This window comes from Thunnus maccoyii, chromosome 11, assembly GCF_910596095.1.
Source record: "Thunnus maccoyii chromosome 11, fThuMac1.1, whole genome shotgun sequence".
Classification (NCBI taxonomy): Eukaryota; Metazoa; Chordata; class Actinopteri; order Scombriformes; family Scombridae; genus Thunnus; species Thunnus maccoyii.
The window spans coordinates 30,609,049-30,630,909 of NC_056543.1; the positions used below are offsets into that span (position 1 = coordinate 30,609,049).

At 41.2% G+C, this 21,861-nt stretch overlaps 1 protein-coding gene across 4 annotated transcripts; it reads right to left on the minus strand.

Moving 5' to 3' along the window:
* Positions 1-94: 94 nt before the first annotated feature.
* ints6 (integrator complex subunit 6) lies at positions 95-20,771 on the minus strand. Of its 4 annotated transcripts, XM_042425881.1 has the most exons (18): positions 20,296-20,770; positions 20,109-20,186; positions 19,379-19,528; positions 14,633-14,722; positions 12,516-12,699; positions 9,980-10,105; positions 9,502-9,653; positions 8,689-8,841; positions 7,258-7,390; positions 6,940-7,034; positions 6,710-6,820; positions 6,299-6,514; positions 5,732-5,858; positions 5,454-5,596; positions 5,135-5,321; positions 4,558-4,923; positions 2,360-2,453; positions 95-2,023 (listed from the first exon to the last, which is right to left on the minus strand). In XM_042425881.1, the coding sequence occupies exons 1-18, from the start codon at positions 20,404-20,406 to the stop codon at positions 1,930-1,932; spliced, it is 2,610 nt and encodes an 869-aa protein (XP_042281815.1). In that variant the 5' UTR covers positions 20,407-20,770; the 3' UTR covers positions 95-1,929. The 4 variants fall into 4 exon arrangements, 2 of the variants coding, with proteins under 2 accessions (XP_042281815.1, XP_042281816.1); XM_042425882.1 differs by lacking the exons at positions 20,109-20,186; positions 20,296-20,770 and adding an exon at positions 17,714-17,840 and having other exon boundaries at positions 19,379-19,458; XR_006098734.1 differs by lacking the exons at positions 95-2,023; positions 2,360-2,453; positions 4,558-4,923; ... (9 more) ...; positions 9,980-10,105; positions 12,516-12,699 and adding an exon at positions 15,293-17,840 and having other exon boundaries at positions 14,638-14,722; positions 20,296-20,771.
* Between the last annotated feature and the right edge of the window lie 1,090 nt (positions 20,772-21,861).

Here is a 21,861-nt window from a genome sequence, read left to right on the forward strand (position 1 = left end):
AGATCAGCAGAAAGTAGGAAACCTTTTCCTTCTTGCCATGGCAACAGTTATCCAAAAAAAAATTATTACAAACTCAGGACAAAAACACTTAGAGTCACATCTTTACAGAACACTTTATTTACATGGCCCTTCACAGTGTAAAATAGAAACTTTATTCATGGAAATACTTACAAAAAGGCCATTTTCCACTGAACATTCTCTTTAAATAGTAATCTAGGGTTATTTACAACTTTACAGTGTATTCAAAATACTCTTTTGGTAGCGGCCTCTTCACAAACAAAGACAAGTATGGCAGATTTTGGTCCCTGTCCAAGGAGGGAGGGAACGGAAGAGGGCTGCCCCCTGAATCAGAAATCAACTCTTGACCTCTAGACCTTAATTCGGATTATTTGTGTATATTTGAGAAAATTGAACAGGTCTGACCAAAAGGATAAGGATTGTTGGCAAACAAAAAAAAAAAATTGCAGCAAGGTAGGTTTTTTTTTTTCTTTTAAGTTACATTAAATAAAAGTTCTCAAATTTACACAAGTGCATTCACGGTTAAGTGACAAGGAGTTGGTTTGAGATTCATGGCGGGGAGAAGGAGTTTAAGGGCGGGTTAAGTTATTTGGCAGCGACCAGCACGTTGGGACAAGCTGGCATCCAAGACCTCGGTTCATCAGCACTCCAGGGGACAACAGTTTGTGTTACATATCAGCTGTTTCAGGTTAAAATAAAAAGATAAAAATGAGTAAAAGTGGCTCCAATGTTATTGCTGATCATTATGATGCATTAGTGTCAGTTCCTGAGCTTTTTGTCCCTGTATTTCAACATTTGTAACCAATGATGTGGCATCATTTAAAATGATTTTACTTTGTATTGATCTCTCTGAAAACCTGCATTGCAAAAAAACAAAACAGACTTGTTAAGTTTACCGTCTCCAGACGTAATGAAAATCATGGGTCCGTTTTTTTTTTTTCCCCTCAGAGGGAACAAATATTTTTCACTCTTGAGTTAATGCTCAATTATATTAATTGTTAGCCTGGTAGGTAAACCATAAGTCGACAAATTCAATATTTGAGCCAAGTCTTATCCATTTACGAGCACAGAGGTGGAGTGCTTCTGTTAGTGGAGTGTAGAAAGTAAATAACAGTCAAACAAAACAACAGACTCCCATCCTCCCACAAAACAAAAATGCCAAAAACCTAAATTAAGACCAAACATGAAGGGAAAAGTGACTGCATGAAAAGGCATGTGGGAAGAAAAGTGTTTCATGAGCGTCTCCGCTGGATCCCGTGTGACCCTGAGTTGGCTGAAAACGCACACACAACCACACACACAACCTGAACCCTGCCTACACCGGTCGGTCCGTCACACCGTCACAGATAAAACATGACTGAACATCACATCCAGGCGTCATTTGTTTCCTCTCCAGAAAGTCCTGCAATCCCTTGTTTACTGCACCTCCCCCCCGTTTGAGAGATTATACGCTCTCGTTTGTCGTTTTAAAAAAAAGAAGAAAATCTGATCGGGGGAGGAGAATAAATCGAGGGTAACAGCTGAGGACGGTTTCACAGATCGGAAAGGAACCACACACAAAATGTTCTACAGGCCAAAAACCTCATTGCATAGGCAAAACATTCACCTGTAGAAAGACAAATGCTTCCACTAATGTATATCTGCGGAACGCACTCGCATCATCCAGGGTCGACACTGCCTTTAGTTTGTAAAGACGGTGTGTAAACCAACATAACCGTTGTTGATGTTGAGAACATGAAGAGTCCACTGAAGAAGTGATGGGTTGAGAGCTGGATGCTGTCCTGTCTCGTCTCCACGGGGCCCCGTGCAGGAGGGGAGGGAGGGGGGGTGGGTGGGGGGGGGTTAGAGGGATGGAGGGTTGTTGGGTTCAACATCAGTAAGTTCAGTTTGGGATTTGGGAATGAGCCAATCTCAGAGCGTGTCCACATGGTTCATGTTATTGGATCTGTTGTGGATCTCTTCTAGGAAGTTTTCCAGCTGCTCGATGAGAACGCGCTTCTTGAACCTTTGCAGAAGAATAAACAAAAACTTAAAGTTATGGTTTAAAATTTGAAAAACATATTCTGTAGCATCTAAGTTCATTATAAGCTTCCATAATCATATGTTCTTATTTCATGAACAAAATGTGGATGTTGTTGCTGGTGATCACAGCCCTAGGATAGAGAATAGCTCTTTACTTGAAGAAACATGTGGAGAGGACCTAGGCAAAGATAGCTGAGCGATACAGGATCTATAAGTGAAACACAGGTAATTTGTTTCAAAACCACAACTCCAGACATCACTGTTCACAGCTTATTTGACACAGCAGGCTGGCGAGTAAGATGAGGGTTGAGTTTGGTACCTGGCTGCCTCTTTGATGATGTTTTGGAGGAAGATGAGCCGGGTGTCCAAAGTGCCCTGGATCTGCTTCAGGAAGTGGAAGATCTTCTCGTAGTCTGAGACAGAAAGAGCAGAGTGAGGATTCATCTCTTCATTACTGTAGTCCTTAATCCAGTTCTTCATACAGACAGTACACACTGGAAAATCCTGATGAATAATAACTTACAATATTGCCATTTTTCAACAAAAAAAGGGACATCTATCAAGATTCATTTTAGGGCTTCAACTAATGATTTCCATCATGGATTAATCTCTCAATTATTTCTGTGTGTTGACTAAAGCCTGGCCGATCTTAGCTTATCACATAACACTGACGCGTACCAAGAAACTGCAACACAGAAATAATAGTTATGTTTAGAGACAAACAGTGTTGCCGTAAAACAGTTTGTCCACCAGAGAGCACTGACAACTTAACTGTTCAACTGTAGTCACCATCATTTCACAACCAATTTTAAGGGATCCTTATTTGTTTCTTATGTATTCAAGTAAAAAAAAAAAAAAAACAAAACTGGCCAATATATCATCTGACTTAACATTTTTTAAGTATTAGATAATTAAATATTACTAGGTGTCAGTATCAGCCTAAAAAATGATTAATTGATTCGTGAAAGATTCCCTCCAGAAATGTATTAACATATAATACTCTGCTTGGGACAATAATGTGTGTCTGATATGGTTTTTCCACACACAAAAATGTTTAAAATCACTTTAAGATTCTTAAAATGACATCTCCTCCCTCATTAAATATCCAGAATCTATCAATATGCAAATACGGTTCATTTTTAAAAGTTTAACCGCTAGATACAAGATCACTGTCAAGTCAAGTCTCAGTGTGTGGAGGTTTTAAGTTTCAACATCACACTTGTTTAAGTTGTATACTGGACCATGATTGGCTCCAAAATAGTTGTGATGTCACAAATTATGCTCATAGGCCCGCCCCTAAAAAAATCTGATTTAAGGTGGGATCAAAGTTTCCACTTTCAGAAGATGAATGTGAAAACAGCCTTTTAGTGTAAAACTCTGCACATCCATCATTCTGTACAGTGAAGCTCAAACATCCAACTGAAGGAACAAGAAGAAAAACATATATGAGGAGGACTTTAATCATTTTAGCACCACTTCATTTGGACAAGCGATGTAGTCTAGGTGGAAGTAGTGAGCATACTGTCATTGAAGTGTAGACTGATTCCTGATGCATCAACATTTGCTTCATTTTAACTGCTTTGATGTAAAAGATTTTATTTTCTATTCTAGGTGGCATGTCACCTCCTTCTCCACAGTTGGCTCACACACCTGCTCTGCTGTGATTGGTGGACCTTTATCTTTGATTTGTCATGATTCACATTATTTGAAAAATGGAAGCGTGTACCTAAACTAAAGTATGTAAAGCATGCTCACTTTTAGCAATTAAATCGAACATCATTTCACTTAATATTTAAATGTTATTTCATTTCTTTAAAAGAAATGGCAAGAGTCATGGTTCATGTTGTAGCTGGTGTATGTTGCACACCTCATCATGTAGACTACATCACTACATCCACAGCTGGCCGTTTTTGCAGTGCACAGTTTTTGAGAAAAACAGCTTTGTGTCAAGGTCGAAGTTAAACTTTATTGCCAAGAAAAGGCCACTCCTCTTTTGGCAAAATCAGACGAGAGCCCTTTAACGGAGGATGGGTCTGTTTTTTTAAACTCAAAACACAGTATTGATGAAATGAAATATCATTTCACCAAATACATCATCCATGTGATAAATACTGAAGCTTAGAGTTTTTGTGGAGACTGTGGGTTGAAAGAAGTGACAATGATCCAAATCAATGGTTATTTTTGAGCCTGGTAAAATTCTTAATCTTGTTTACGTATCCTTTAATCAAGTATTTACTTTTGTCTATTTTTGTGTATTTTGTGTATTGTTTGTGTATTTACTTTTAAACTGTATTTTATTCAGGCAAAGTTCTTGCACAGCTGCTTGGATTTTGACATTAACTTTCAAGTTCTTTGGCTTCTTTTGTTAAATTTAAAAATGTTTTTTTTGTAGAAGTTATCAAAAAAAGCATAGCTTTGGTATTGGTACAGAAATTCAGATAATTTCTAACAATACCCTACATGTAAGCAGTTTCTTTTATTTTGTCCACCCCCCATAGACCATGTTTGGCTACATACGTCTGCCTGGTTTCCTGATCTCCTTGGTGATGAGCGCCCTCAGCTCGTTGTTGACCTTAACCGTCTCGTTGTGAATGTGTTTCTTCAGAGCGGCGGGTGACAGGTATCGAGGCGGCTGATCATCCACCAGCACCATCTCCGCTCCTCCCTCGATGCCTGGCGGCAGCTCTCCGACTCTGGGCCGCCCGTTCTCCTCCTCGTCACTGTGCCGGAGGTCCTGTGGGTCCGCTGCCGTGTGGTTCTCCTGGTGGTCTGCAGGTCCTGAGGGATTCTCCGTCTCCGAATCTGAGCTCCCGTCTGGTCCGTAGTGGTTCTGATTCAGGTGGTTGATGATCAGGTCTGGTTCAAGCGCTCCGTCGTCCATGTCTGTAAGGGTCAGACATTTCAGAAATAGTGTCACAACAGTAGCAACAGAGGTACAGTACATGCTTGGACTATTTTACAGCTTAGATGTTACCAGGCAGGAGAGTCTAGTGCTGCGTTCATGTCAGAGCGTTCATTTAATTCAATCCTACTCTCAAGCAACCAGAAATGAGGAGTAAAACCGATTGAGTGTTTGTTCTGTGTGCACGCTCACCTGCTGTGGGTCGAGGGCTGGCGGGAGGGGTCACTGGGGGGGTATAGGCTCGGCCCAGGCGAAGAAGAGGCGACATGCAGCGCCGTCTCTTGGGTCCTCCGCCCGGCATGTTGCTGCTGTCTCCTGGTCTCTTGCCCTTATTCTGCGGGCCGGTCACAAACTCATCCGCCTCGTCGATCATCATACCCTGAGAGAAGAGCGAGGAGGTTATTGACCGGGTATAAAGGTCAATGTATTTCTTTACTAATAACCTTTATGTGCCTCTATGTTCCTCTATGGTTAGAGCTAGGATTAGGAAATATGAGGCGGCGGGACTTACCTTCTTGTCTAGTTTGAAGGGGTTGCCGAATGTGTGCAGGCGCTTGGGCTGCTCAGGGTCTGCGTCTCGAAGAGGCTGAGGAGCAGCTTTGAGGAAATCCTGGTAGTTGCCCATCTGGGCTATTGGCACGCTGTGGAGCTGGTCTGGACAGCAGACAAAAGAATTCATCAACATGGAGGAAGAGATTTCTTTTAAAATCTAATTCAACACCAGCTGAAAATCTTGTTTTTTTTTTTTTCACTGGCCGCTGAGCACAACAGACTTGCACAGTGACCTACCTGAGTCCTGTCCTCTGAGATTACAGACGCTGGTGTTGAGCAGGTTCCTCCTCATGCGGCTGAGCTGGTCCAGCAGGTGGCTGCGAGGGATGTCGTAGGGATTCCTAAAGCTCTGTGGCTTCAGACCCTGAGGAGGACAGGAAGAGAAAAAAAAAAAAAAAACTTATGTCATGTACAAGTTGCTGCTTTAGTGAGTGATGCGAGCTTAAATTCTGCCTCCCTTCAAGCCAGGAAAGTTGGTCACTTTATGGTGAGTTATTGTCGAACTGTGGCCATAACAGAGTGGATATACAGTGGATACAGTTGGAGAGAGTCATTTTTCAAAAGGCCCTCAAGCATCTTAAAAAACACACTACATAAAACATCAACAACTCAGGAGGATTGTAAGATGAACCGCCAGGAGAAGCAGGACAAGAAAGTGAATGAGTAGCACTTTCTACTCTTCCAAAATACAGAGGAAAAAGTTGAAAAGTTACTACTGAGCTCAACATTAAAAACCAACAAACTTGAATTCTGTAAAGGGAAGGTTAATAACACTACTACTAATAATAATGATAATAATCTGACCTTGTTGAGTAGTGCCAGGTGAAAGCCTTGGAACTCTTTGGGGTTGAGCTCCAGGGGCAGAGTTGGAGTCTCTCCTGTGAGACTCTGCAGCTGCTGGATGAAGTCCCTGCGCTGTGCCAGAGATATGCCTCCACCCCGCCAACGCACCTTGATGCCGGCCTCCGGTGCTGGCTTCTTACCAATGGAGGCGATCAGGCGGTCATATTCGATTTTTGTCTGGAAACGAGAGCAAATTAAAAAGGCGTGTGACTGGTGCAATGTGAATGCAGTGGAATGATTTCTGTTAGCATCTCATTGATGTATAAGACAATACAAATAACATACACACTAATGTTGTGTATTGTTTTTCAGTACAGGTTTCACACTTTCTTTGTTTTTATGTGCCCAGACATGAAAAGCTCAATTTCTAACCTGCTGGCTGAGCTTCTTCAGGTAGGAGACCACGCTGTAGCTCAGGCCATACTCCATGTTATCAGCCAGCAGGTTTGGTGCTCCCATGATTCTCAGAGCCTTCCTCAGGGACTGTGGGAAAAAAAACAACAACACAGCAATACAGTCGATGAAGATCTTTGATGGTTTTAGTATGTTAATCAAATGAGACAAAACTTTAAGTTGGAAGAAGGATTCATGTATCCACTGACCCCGATATAATACGGAGGCATGGTCTTCAGGTAGTTCTCAAAGGACTGCCGCCATTTAATGGTGGGCTTGAACTTGTGCACTTTGATCAAGTCGTCTGTAATAAGCATTCATAAATACAAAACACAAAAACAAAAGATCAGAGCAGTTTCACCGACCCACAACTCACCAGAACAAAAGACTCAACTTCATTAAAAAAAAAAAGACAACTTTCTAAAATAAAGGGAGATTACTGAGAGAAATGATGTCACAGAACCGCATACAGACAGACTAAAAATAAGAGATAATCCCAAACATGATTATGGATTTATAAGTCTTACCCAGAAGTGGCAGAAGCACGGGGTAGTTGTAGGGCATTACAAACAGGTTGACACAGTTCAGAGCTGTGCTGGCCTTCAGGTAACCAAAGGGTTGCCCCAGGTCACTGTACTTGGCACTATTACACACAAACACCTAAAAGAAAAGAGGAAAAAAATCAGTGGACGAATGATGTCATCAGAACTATTCAATCAGCAAACACATTGGAAAACATAGGACCTACAGAGATTTTCTGGTTGAAATGTGTTTGTCAACTGGCCTGTGAGCTGCTGTTCAACTCTGTATGAACATCTCCTTTAAAGAGAAGCTTGCACTTTTAACACTCCCTCTGAGATTTTTAAGCTAATTGTTTTCGCTTCAGCTAACCTCTGTATGACTTTCACTCTACGAGGCTATGTAGGACACAGCCTATGATAACTGCATTTCCATTTTTGCATTTACTTGCCTGCGTATATAGACTGTAGTCAAATACAAGGCTAAAAAGCTACACGCTAACCACTCCATGAAGCAGCACACTGGAAAACTAAACTGTTAGATGAGTGAAAAAGAGACAACTTTACTATTGTTATTAGCCATGCTAGTGGCGCACTGCAGGACTGGTTGTTCCAACGCTTTGAGCCAGACTGAAATATCTTTAAAACTACTGGATGGATTTCCATGAAATTGGGAACACACATTCACAACCTCCTCAGGATGAACTGTAATCCCTTTGCTGATCCCCTGACTTTTCATATATAGTGCCACCATCAGGTCAGAATTTTAATTTCTCCAATACTTTGATTTATGGACCAAATATCTGACACCTAAAACTAATGGCATTCCCCTCAGCCCCAGCTGTAATTTGTGTTTAGTGCTAATTAGCCAATGTTAGCGATATTAACATGCTAAGCATCAGCAATGTTAGCATCTTCACTGTGTCGACATTAGCATTTAGCTCAAAGCTCTGCTGTGCCCAAATACACCCTTACAGAGGTACTAGCATGATGTTTAGTCTTATTAGATCCTTACAATCTTTACCACGAGTAGGGGAAAAAAGTAAAGTAAAAACCTTTAAGTCTGTTCATTGAATGGAATGTTTACATTAGCATGCTAATGTGTGTGTACAGTTATCACAGTTGCTGTGTCAGAAATCAATCTCTCATTCATTTATTTAGTCTATTTGCTTCATAATTAACACTAGTTTACTCTTTAGTGAGCTGTAAATTGAGATTTTGGACCCTTTGGGAATCAGTGTGAAAACCTGAAAACTTCCTAAATATTGTCTCCATCAAACCACAGCAAATATAACAGAATATGTATCTGTTAGCATCCTGATATGTGCCAAAATTAAATGATCAGAAAACCACCAGGTGAAAATGTTGAACATAATGGATTTCAGCTTGAAGCCTTCTCTCATAGTGTGTATGTTATGTGTGTTTGTGACGGTGCTGTACCTGCCAGCAGGTGTGCGGGGATTTCCTCTCCAAAATGTACTGTGTGAGAGGCGAGGGCTCCAGCTCATACTTGTCAAAGGGTACTTTGTCTATCACCATGGGTTCCGCATCCAGACAGGAGAAACGTACGTGGGGGTGGGCTGAGCGGGGGGGCTGTGTGTGTGTGGGAGAGGTAGATACTGTTACAGTACATATTACATCACATTAACAATAACATTCTGCACTTAGAAAAAACTGTATCTCCATAAAGATAATCCTGTCATTTTTGTCTTTTCCTGTTTGTCTGCAAACAATTATATTTATATTTGATATTTTCCATTTTTACTCATGACAGACTGATTGTTGGTTTATTGATATTATTGATATATACAGTGATAAAACACATGCAATGGAGCTGCTGCCTGTCCATTCACATGCCCAATCTGGTTGCTGTTGTTTCACTGTGCAATAGATTTGGCCCTTCTGTTTTATCACCCTCAGTACTTCCCTTTACTATTGCACCATGATTATTGCAGGAACTGTATGACCTTTATGTTGAGTGTGCAGGTAAACACAGTCAAATTTACCTTTCATGTCTGGCTTTTATGCGTGATGTTCTCAGGGAAGCAAATATTTGTTTTCCATTCTTTGTACAGATTACATATAAATGTATTCTTTGTTAAGTTTTTCAAAACTTTAGGATTATCCTACTGTTGCTCTACGTCGTGAAAAAGCTACATGATATGAATGCAAGATATTTAACGGGTGCATAATCGAACCATACAAATGTTCTCTTGTGAAGCATTCTTCTTGATACTTTTCATTGTTTCTTACCAGCGTGGGGGAGTTCTGGTCCGGCCAGAAGGCCTCCGGGATGGGCCAGTGACCAATGGGAACACCGGTTTTAGGGTTGGGTCGTACATAGATCAGCTTGTGACAGCAATGCCAAGGCTGCAGACCGGACTTCACCGTTTCAGCTGGAGCGTCTGCACAGACACATACAGTACAGAGGAAGCAGTTAAAGACTAGAAGGTGTTTGTGAGGTATGAAAATGCAACAAAAGGTTTGAGATAAACTAACAGTGTGTAGGCTGAATCAAAATATGAAGGTGGAAGTGTCTAACTAATATCCACCAGCTCTTTATGAACAACAGTAAATAAAAGCTCAGAGAAGATTAAAAAAAACAGTGAGTGGGAGAGAGAGAGAGAGAGAAGAGCCCCTCCACAGATCACTGCAGACATGGTGCAGCAGTTGTCAAAAACGTATTTTAGAAATAAAGTCAGTAATAAAATTCATTAAAACAAACTCTTACCCTCAAGCGGAGGAGGGTCGGGCCCCGTCTTCTCGAAGTTTATCACCACTCCGCTCTGGATTTTCTGTACCAGAGACTCCAAACACTGATTCAACATCCGCTGTGAGAACACGCTGTACGAGCGACCTGCAACACACACAAACACATGTATAGAATGTGGGTACAGACCTGGACATCTGAATATTAAACACAATATTATAGGGTTGGACTTATAGCTTTTTCCTAAATTTAAAAATGGTATCGGAGTTCAAATCCTTCACACCTATTCACTGTAGGTTTAGCTATTCAAGCAATTGAAAAGAATCACTTTTTTGGCCACTTGGGGGCAGCAGAGGAAGCTGAAAAGTGAATTTGTGCACATTTGCAATAAATGTTATGTGTAGACTTGGGTTACTTGACAGAAACATGCAGTGAAGGCTGCATGATAGTAGAATTCAAGCTTTTACAATTTACACAAGGTTACTATTATGTTAGTCAAAGACTAACACATACTGAATGATAGCTGCTTGCTTGTGGAATAGAATACTTATGAAATATTGCTATTTACCGTATCTTATGTAACAGAATCTTCATGAATAAATACACTTATGATTCAAATTCAAATTGGGAGATTGGAGCTAATATCCAGCACTACTATTTGAACGTTCTTTACTTTGAATGTTTCATCTCTTCTCTCAAGAAAAACAAAGCTTAAGATATTTTACCAACTTGGAGACGGATACATAAATGGTACCAGCAGTGAAGCTAGAGAGGAATTTAAAAACCCTGCAGTGGCTGACTATAGGTACGGTGTAATCTCAAGTGCTCTCCATTTCACATTGTGCTCATCATCATGGGGGTTATCTGTCCTTGGCTGTTACAAGTATGCAAAAAGGTGCTTTGGCATGAAATATGCCTCTAAAGCTCTTCATCAGTCACAAAGCAGGAAAGGTCACATGAGTAAAGACCATGAATCAGACAAAGCTACAACTGATTGGTCTAATTCAGCCTTCAGGGCCATTAACTGCCTCCAACTTCACCTCTTGTGACCTTGCTATGCACCCATTCACTCACTCATTTCAATAGGCCGTGGCTTTGTGTCAGGTCTGCCATCAGCAGTAATGGTCAGGCAGCGTGTACTGTAGACCGTCACTGACAATGGAGCTGTGTCATGTTCTGCATTCAGCACCACTGACTGCTACAGAGAGCTTTGGTGTGCTCTCTGTTCTGTGTGTTAATCTTAACCTTCCATCAGCATCATTCTAGTCTGTTCCTCCTGCCAGCTGCTTCCACAGCCAGGCAGCATGAGGACTGGAGACAAGAGGGATAAAAGTCTGCTTCTCTAAAGTGGATGTTCCTTAAAACTGGTCGGTAGGGCTGCCAGAGTTTGGCTTATTCTACAGCCGGGGGGATTTACAGATTGAAATCATTGGCTTGAAAGTATCTTGACGGGCCTGTGAACGGGTAAAAGACGGTTCCAATTCTGGACTAGGTGGGAAAATCGGAGCTTTCTAACCATAATCAACAATTACTGCTTGAGGGTACTTGAGCAAAGCACTTAACCCCTGCTCAACAACTCCAGCGGAGTCGCGGTGGTTAAAACAAGAGCACAATGTGTTTGTGCTGGGTTGTTCGGCTCCCACCGGCAAACCTGTAAACACAAGTAACTCTGAATATTGAGCAACACAGCGCTGAGATAGAGCTCCTGGCTGTCCCCCGCTGAAGTGAAAAACAGTCAAGTCTATCTTATCTGTATCTTTTTTTTTTTTTTCCCTCCCAAAAACCCACAGACCTATTATTCTCCTCTTTCTTTGTATTGACACAGATGATTCATCAGCTGCGCTACGGAATGCACTTACCAAATAGCTATTTTGATCTGGTGTTATAAATACTTTGAGCTTGCCCCAGCATGTTCCACCGGGCTCTGCTGTAGAAATTAGGCTTGTGTCATCCACAAGAGGATTATATCCATGGTGTTTTCCAAAATAAGATATAATGACATCTATGTACAAATATACAGTACTTGGCTGTACAAAACAAAACTCATTATGCTACTTTGTAAGTAGCTGAGATATTCTGGTGCGCAGATGATCGAAAGTTGCTTGTTTAATTTTGATGCCGAGTTCGCCAAATGTCTCAAAAGCCTGAAACAGCAGACGAGATACAATTCCTAACATTGATTTCTTTCGCAGGTTACAGTTTTTATGCTTTATTGGTCATTTATATATTTTGTTGCAGACATGAAGGCCTGAAGGTCTGATTATGGAAGTTGTGTGGATGGCTTTTCTTAATTTTTGGATAATTTACAGTAACATTTGAAATATGCACAATATGCGCCAAATACTGGATCTGGCTTATATTCATTTGTTGTGTCTTATAAGCATTTGTATGCATGACACAATAATAAAAAACTAAAACGTCAAAATGTTCCTCTTTGGTTTGAGACACTATGTAAAGAAAAGGATCATTTGGAACGTACCTACTATATCTCAGCAACGCACGCTTCAGTCACATATTTTGCCTTCACCGAACACCGACTTGCACTCAGTTTGCCTACCTCCGGTGACCTCACACATGGGGGTGATGGGCGAATCGTCAGGTGGGACGCCTCCGAGGGGTTCGGGCTCTACCGAAGCGTTGCCGGGGATGCGCAACACAAGAGCGAACAGACGCTGGTCCCAGCGGAAGGGCTCCTTGGTCAGCTCGCTACCTGGTAGCGGGGTGGTCAGAGGCAGATGGAGCTGGAGGATGGAGGAGAAAAATAGAGGCCTGAGTGTCTATGACAGAAGAACCATGGATCGTAACTGCAGACAATATGGAAGCATTGGTTAGAGTTGTTCACTACCATGACAGAGACAGAGAGATTTTGCTGTAGTGATTATACCGAGGTAACACTCCCCTTCATAGCTCTGGTTCTATTAAGACTATTGGGGGCAATTCTACAAATCAATGAGCAGTGTGGTTATTTGCATCAGTGTGATGAAGAAGCTTGATCAGGTATTTAGCTCATCGCATTTTCCAAAAACAGACATCCCCCATTTACTACTTTTATCTGTTGACTGGTTATCAATTGAACTTGCAGAATGACATGACTATGACAACTTCAAATTATATATATTATCACAAAGGATTTACTAATATTGCTTTCTACTAGTATGAGTTCTTTAAATAATTCATAGTGTTCCTTCACAGTAACAGGCTTCCTTCTATCGTACTGCTCCTTAAGTACAGATTCAGATTTTCTTATAAATTTTCTTTTCATGCTTTCCTAGGCAGCCCAGATATTTTTAAATAACTGTGTTAAGAGAGCTGCAATTAAAGTCAACCTTCCCCACCGAACGTCACTTGGTAACTTGTGCCCAGTCTGGAATTATCACAGAGGCCATAAATTAGATTGTGGCTGCAGAATTCATGGATTTGCAGTAATTCTACTGTATGTGTATGGCCTGCTGGAGCTACAAATCTGACTTCATGCCATAACAGAGTAGTCAGAGGTCATCTGACAGGGAGCAGCAGCAGAAAATGTTCAACATGGATGGTAGATGCAGAGGGAATGACATCTTACAGAATGAGAGACAGAAATAAATAATTCAAGGTAGAGTTACAGGGAAATGACTATACTCTGCCTAGCAGACCACTGAGGAATCACTCTGTTCACAGCTCTTCAAACACACGCTACATGCTTTTGAGGCAGCGACACAAGTGACCTTTGTAGTCGTACTTCTGTATCACAATTAGAGCTGAAACAATAGATGATTTATAGATTAGCTGGTCGACAGAAAATTAAATCAGAAACTACTCTAGTAATCTATTATTCTACAGAATTTTTGAAAAAAAAATAAAAAATAAAAAAATCAATGAATATTTCAGGTCATTTACCAAGCAAAAATATCACATTTGCTGGTTTCAGCTTGTGAAATGTGAGGTTTTCTTTTAGATATCTGTTCTGTTAAACTGAATATCTTTTGGTTTGGTCATGTGAAAACATCACATCGGGATCTGGGAAATTATAATGGGCCTTTTTTACACTATTTCCTAACATTTATAGACTAAAGGTTTTATCCATTCATCACAAAATAGGCAGGCTAATTAATGATAAGAATAACTGAGTCAGTCAAAAATGCCATAAACTCACTGGTTGTAGCTTCTCAGATGTGAATATTTACTGCTATGATAGTAAATGGAAGATCTTTGAGTTTTGGGACAATACAAGCTTATTTGAATATGTCAACTCTGGCTTTGGGAAATTACGAGGGGCACTTTTTTCTATTTTCCGACACTTTTAAAGATCAACTGATTAATTTCGAAAGACTTGGTAGTTGCGGCCCTAATCACAATGACACTCAGATGTTAAAACTGAACAGATTTACAGTGTCTAACATTCTTCTAAAAGGTATGTACGTTAGTGATAGCTCACAGTACGACATGTAAGATATGAAGCTGTGAGGAAAATATAGGAGGACTTTGTAATAGCAGCTGTTCTGTTAATGAAATGTCAGCCTCCGTAGTGACAGGTAACAGGAAAGTGTTTGATGAAGTAATGGATGCTTGTGTTAAAGGGAACATTGTCTGCATGGTTGTGTGATCAGACAGACACCAGAGTTGTCATCCAGTCAACCAGGAAGCAATCCTGATTGGCTGGGACCCAACGTCTCTGTGGAGATGGTGGCTGACCTCGTCTTGGACTCCGCTGCTGCAGGTCAGCTTGTTGCCGTCGGTGATGGCGATTATGATGGCGGGTTCGAGGAAAAAGGGGTTCCTTCCCTGCACGGATAGAAACGGACATATTAATGGTAATCATTTTAAAACTGAACCATGACTGCCGGCAAATGCGTGTGTCAAATAACATTTAAAAAAAAAAAAAAGAACATTTATAGAAGCTGAGAGAAAAATTCATATTGGACTTTGGCACCTTTATGCTGCTTGAAAGTGTGAGATAGAAATTAGAGCAACTAATGTACCATAATATAGCTAACTTACAGGGAATCTATTTTCAGAGGGTGGGTGTATGAAAGAGAGAACTTAACTCGAGGGAATAATAAATAGAAACAGTAACAGCACAGTCTTCAGTGCAGTGTGACTACATTTATACCTCCGAGACACATTTTCGTGCGTATCTGCAGTACAGGTTCACTCTGTCCCTCACAATGGCAGGAAACATTACCTGAGGATCTATATGAAACCTCTTTTCTGCAAGACCCCCACAGTATTTCATGATATCAGCACTCCATGCTGATAAAGTGAAACTGGAGCAGCACTGCATTTATCACTATGCATCAGCCCTGTAGGATCTCCAAGACCACAGAGTAACTTGGTGAGTTAACAGTATATAACCTTAACGCAGCCTCGACAAGTTCCGTCAGCGAGTCCCCGTCAGCGGGGCTGGACTTTCTCTGCAGAGTCGTCCGCGCTTCATAAAGGCCGTCCTGTTCTGACGGCGGTGCAGTTTATTAATGGATGTGGACCCACTCGGTTTGGATTCTACCTGTAGGCTGTGGATTCTGCTGAATGATGGATCTGTCCAGTTACACAAACAGCCCAAAGTAAACAGAGCAGGATACTACCAAGATCCACAGTGCTGTAGGTATCCATGACAACCTAGAATTTTTTTTCCCCCCCTCTCCAAAATCCCTTTATGATATTGGGTGTTTTTTTTTTTAGCATGCTAATGAGTTAGCGATGAGGCTAACTTGCCAGATGAAAGATGATTTCATCTGTGTCACATGGGCTCACTTAGCTTTTACTGTTGCTATGCAATTAGATGTTAGTCATAAGGTGGTTGAAAAAAACAGTCAGCTATAAAAACATGATTTTGTCGACCATAGTTTGGCAGGTCAGTGTTTTATCAGCCGGATCGCTGGTCTGCTAACACAGCACCGGACTGATGGAGACCATTAGAGCCCTGTTTATCACCCAGGCTGACGTGTTAACTCACAACCAAACGTCACCAGTCATATCATTTCCTCACTCTCATCCTTCCCTGTCCATCCATTGCTCTCCTAATGAAACAGTGATCAGTGTCGGGATTACCTGCCGGCCGGCTCCCCCTCTACCTCCAAAGCCCTCTTCATCTCCCAGGGGAGAGTCATCTCAGATGCCTGGCAACCTGGAGGGCTCTTTGTTACTGTAGAGAGAAGCACTCCAGGGCAATATTAACTCCCCCACAGGCTTACTCCCCTTTGTCTTTTCTCTGTCTGGCTCTCTATCCCACTGACTGCCTTTCACCTTCTGCACTTTAGAATACCATGATGAAAAATCAAAGTCGACTCTTCTTTATGAATTAAATTGGAAAGAAAAGTGGACGATGTTGAGTTATTTATACGGGGAACATCAAATGCAATGCCAATCAAACACGAGTTATTGCATCACTTTAGCCTGGCTTTGATTTACGGCTCTTGAAGCAAAACGAGACTGAAAAATACACAACAAAACACATCTAAGTGTGTGTAGTCATCAGAGCGCTGATGAAACCTCTCTGTGAGTTCTGAAGGCTCAATAGGAAACAGCTGCACCTCAGAAGGTTCAGCCTGGTATCTTTCCTGGTCTGAAACTTGAAATAAGACAGTGTTTCAGATCATTTTGTCCAAGTTAAAAGGAAATGGGGTTTGTCACTAATATCTAGACTCCCCACCCCGCTGTGATCAAATCAGTATTAATGTAAATGTGACTCTTGCAGCCCACGTTATTTGCTCACGAGCAAGTTAATTTTATAAGGAAGCGCCATAGTTCCACTTCCCCTGAAGAAAGTCCTCTAGAAAGGTAGTTTGAGCTTCACATAAAAGAAACAGAAAAAGAGTAATAAAATATGAGAAGAGAAAAGGGCTCACAGGAGGTGTAACGCTGAAATTATTCAATTAATTAATTACTCAATCAACAGAAAATGATCCTGTAATAAATCATTATAATTGAGTAGTTTATAAAAGTATAAAATGACAAAACATTCTCTGTTTCCAACTTCTCAAACATGAGAATTTGCTAATTTTCTGTTTCACATAACTGAAAATGTAATATATTTGGGTTTTGGACAGTTGTTTGGACAAAACATGGAATTTTTTAAAAATCATGTCACTATTATCTAACATTTTAAAACTAAAAGATAATTGATTGCAAAAAGGGAAGGCAGACTAATCAGTAACACTTGTTATTTGGAGACCTACAACGATTCTTTGTAAAGCACATAAGAAAATGACACTGCTTACTTTTGGCTACAACATGAGTGATAATGTCATAGTCAAATTAGGAGTAGATGGGAGAGTGCCATCTATGCTGAAACTGATCTGCTTGCAGTTGTGAAAAGGCGAGTAAGAGAAGAACTGCACATTAAACTATAATTACCGAAAATCCAGCTGTCAGTGGGCAGAGGTCATTGGTGACCAGCGCAGGTCAAAGTAACCTTGACTTCAGCATGTGCTGTATGTATTCACAGGCATGTGTGTTCATGTGGATATTGCATCTGCCAGCCCGACAGCGTGGTTGGCATTTGACATTCAAACTCCCAGAGTGCATCGGACATGCATTATGCATGCTGTATATATGCATCACCCTGGATGGTAGAGATCTTCCATTTGTTACTCAGGAAATAAAAGTTAAACATTCATAATTGTTATCAGCCTCCCAACTTACCTCCACGCTGGAAAACAGACATCCTGATTCAAACACAACCACGAGTGTGTACCCCCACCTAGCAATTACACTGGCTATGGACTAGACTTCTAAGCTTGGACTATTTTGTAGCCCTGGTGAAGAAAGCATCACCTCATTTCCAGACACTGGCCAGAAAAATCCAACATGGTGGTGTGTTACATCTCCTGTGAGCTGTTTTCTGATTTCTGTCCTCATGAGACGAAGTCAGATAGAGCCACTCCGGTCATTTTGTGAAACACTGCAAGGTAATTAGCACGATGAAAGAAGACTTTATCGTGTGTTGCAGATAAGTCATTTAACTGACATGAGACAAGCAGTCAAACTGTTAACACAATCACACAACTTCTATCTATCATACCCCCTTCTCCCCTGACTTTACTTCCATTATTTACCTCCTAAACCGGAGATTTGAGAACCAAGACAAACCGGTGATGTCATGGGACAGCACTTTTTTGAACCGGTAACACTAAATTAGTCACAGACTTTGTGGGTTCGATGAATATTTGACTGTTATATTGAATCCAAACTATCTGTGAATCAGACCTACTCTGTTGTACAGCAGGAGGAGAGACTTTACACATTAAAACCGAGCGGTGCAACACAATGGAAACAACATCTGTGAATTATAGTTTAAAGCACATTTCTCTTAACCTGCACAATCAGTCTCACACTGTAAAGCCTTTCTGTAAATATCTGAACATTCATTATTTTTTTGTACAGAATAAAATTATTCAAGAATTATTCAGGATTTCAGGCGGTCCAGATGTTACATTACACACAATAATGTAACAACAGATATCTCAGTAAAATGTAAAAAAAAAGTCTTTTCACAAACAGCGTCAGAATGTGCTTATCAAGACATGAAGGGCCATGAAGTTTAGACTTCAGTCATGGTAGAAACAGTATCATGGTCCTCTGTCCAGCTGCAAACTACACTCAGATGCTTATTTATCAGGAGCACTTAGCATAAAATAATGAAGTCTAATACAACAGAGCAGCAAGAAATCCTACTATCATGAAAGTTGTAATGTTCAGTTTTTGTTCAAATTATTTAGAGGTGTACTCATTCTGGAGGCTGTACTGACACTGAAATGTTTTGTTTTTTTTAATATTTGTATTTATATTAATGAGATTTGACTAAATATTAGAACCATCTCTCAGGTAATATAATTCAACAGCACTTCCAAAATGACCATGATTTTTAATCAACTCCCTAAAACAGCTGCAACAAAACTGAACATTACAACCTTTATGAAGATGGGATTTAATGCAGGCATGTTGTATTTTTTTTTTTAGCTCGGTGTACCTAATACAACAGCAACTGGAGCGCAGATCTGTGCAGACTTCCCTAACTGTTTAAATACATCATGCACTTCTGGGCTTTTATGCTTCAAGCTAATTTATAGCTCTAATCTCTATGCAGCTAAAAATATTAGCATGAAGATATCCATGATTTAAGCGCACAGTGGCGGTATGTAACACAAACACAAGTCACCAAATCAATGGTGAAATCCATAACGGCTACTGAAGTGAAAAAATAATTTGTTCCTGATTTTTTTTTTTTACTTATGTTTGTGTCAAGAGTACATGACTCTGAAGGTGTGTGGGGTCACAGTATGCAGGTGGTTGATGCTTGTAAGACTGGGGATAGGGGAAGGGGAGTAGGGGGAGAGGGTGAAGAGGGGGTCTGTGGGGGTGAGGGGGGGGCGTAGAGCACCTTGTCATAGCACTTTCCAAAAACCTGATTTCCTCTCTGCCTCTTCAGTTACTACATACCTGTCCATAGTTGTCTATCCCAGTCACTAATCTATTGAGATTGAGTAAATCAAAAGCGGTCCTCAAGGACTGGCCAATAGCTGTGAGTCCGGTTGCTTGTAGGTTCCTCAGCTCTGTCATGAATGTGGCGTGGCTCTCCTTCCATCCAGCCTTTGAGAAAGCAAAACAAAACATATGGTTAATAACATGCATCAAACTTAAATAACTACCCCACTGTTGTGTACAGTAGACAACTTCTACAGATGTCAGCGGTTAACTTCCATGTTTTTATTATGAATCTCAGCTGATAAACATCTATATAGGTCGTTTCCTCTCTGTTTGCAAAAATAAGATGACAGCACTGCAGCTGAGTTCCTGATCTGATCTGTTTCTACCAGGATGGTGTGACCCGCCTGGGACCATAAATTACTAAGTCGCAATGTGTGGCATGACTAAAGTGGAAATTTGGTCTAAACAAGTAAAGTAGGCTAGTCTGCCCCCCCCCTCCTCCTCCCCCTCCCCCCTCCCAGATATCACCTCGCTGTATAAATAACACCCAGAGTTCCTTGCAGCTCACATTGAAACAAAATGTCGGCCATGTTTTAAAAGGGGTATGAAAGCTCCTCCTGAAGATTTTTTCTCGACACAATTGATGTAGTGATCACAAGCGTGGCGGAGCGATGGAAGGACAGTCAGTCAATCTATCTGCGCAATGTTAAAGCTGGACATGAACCCGAAAACAAACTCTAACCTTTATCCCGAGCGGAACGTCTTCAAAATTTACCAACATGTACCGGTCCCCTCGGCTGGCCGGGTCCCTGCCTCTGAGCTGTGGAGATAGGAGACAATTATTCACGGTTATCGAGAGAGATCAGGTGTTGACAGGCGAGCTTGCAGCAGCACAACGATGATCTGAATGTGTCCCGTGGTTACAGTACCTTCATAAAAGTCTCAACAGCGCCTTTTGCTACGTCCAGATAGGTAGTGCCCAGATGGGTGCGCTGGTTCATTGAAGCGGACGTGTCTATCAGAAAAAGTAAAACGGGCATTGTGATGGTAATGACACGTTCTGCATGGACTTGGTGTCAGTACAAGCGGCCAAAACGCAAAAAAAAAAAAAAAATCTTTTGTTCTCCTGCCGCCTGTATCACCTCTCAGCTAGCTAGCTGGCTGGCTAGCTGGCTAACTGTCTGTCTCACACATTCTTTCAAAAAAAAGTGTAAGAATAGTGAGTGTAGAAGCCCTTTCCGGGCAAACTAAACTAAAAACCTCAAACCCAAGGGGCAGGTTATTGATTCACGAGGGATTTTGGTAATTTTTTACAATATTTTGCAATTATTCCTAAGTTTCATAGTCACAAAGTTCCCCTCACAGAGAGTCCCTGCTTCTGCCTGCACTGAGAGCGCTGTGTCCTGTCCACCGTTTTTAACCTCAGCTCCGCGCCTGACCCCGCCCCCCAAGCGGGTTTTCATCGTCACGTGCGGAAATCTCTGCCTTCTCATTGGCTGTCTGAAGCCGCTCATTAACATATCCACATAAGGGTCGAAGCTAAATCGTCTCATGCGCATGCTTGCTTGCCTCACAGGCAGGAATGCAAGAAGAAATATTCTGCACATGCATGATGTGTTAAAGAGCAGCACATATGTGACGACGCACTTTTTCTATTACTATTATTGCAGTTGTTTTAGCAGATGTTATTCGGATTTGGGCCTGTGTCTGCACTGGGAGCTGATTACATAATCAACGTTTACTTCATCCTATGCACGGGCGTGGGCTACTGAGAAACACAACCCTTCAAGACTATAAAGAGAAAGCTGAAGACAAAGATAGACAATATCAAACAAAAACAGTGAAATATCAGCCTATTAGTGCACCAGAAACTAGCGGCGGACACATGGCACTTGGTTTTTATGTGGTGACCAAATAAAAACAGCCTTTTTCTGCGAAACGACCTGCAGGAAAACAGGTTTAGCTGAACAGTCGCTGCCAGGGATTGACATGAACGCGCACGCACGCACACACCCTGCAGCTCTGAGATGGCTGTACTTTGTCTTTCTTTCCTATGTGTGCATTAATTAAGTTTGGCAATTAAAAGAAATCAGTACAGGTTTAATAAGTGAGTATTATAAAAGCAGTGACTTCTCATAACCTTGCTGTCTGTCTGGAGTGTACTTTGACTATTATACAAAGATTATCTGTCATGTGAGAATGTCTCGATTCATTTACATTTTTTCAACAGATCTCCAACAGGCTACATATCATTCTGACTGATTTGGTATACTTTTTGTGCCACACGACACTCAACCAGACGTGCACGATTGTGCAATACTATTTACATAATATAGCTTCTTGGAAAATATCATCACTTCCGCAGAAATAAGAGGAAACCATCCCGTGGCCGCCGATAGCGAAGAGGAGGAAGGTTTGTTGCCTCTTGTTTGACAGAGATCTCTGGAGCAACACACACACACACACACACACACAACTAAGTCATTGTTGGCGTA

Coding starts and splice junctions, on each gene's coding strand:
- ints6 (XM_042425881.1), bottom strand. CDS start 20,406: ATGCCCGTTTTACTTTTTCTGATAGACACGTCCGCTTCAATGAACCAG. Junction 19,529..20,108: donor ACGTTCCGCTCGGGATAAAG/GTTAGAGTTTGT, acceptor GCTTTCTCAAAG/GCTGGATGGAAGGAGAGCCA. Junction 6,821..6,939: donor TGCCTCCGTATTATATCGGG/GTCAGTGGATAC, acceptor TTTTTCCCACAG/TCCCTGAGGAAGGCTCTGAG.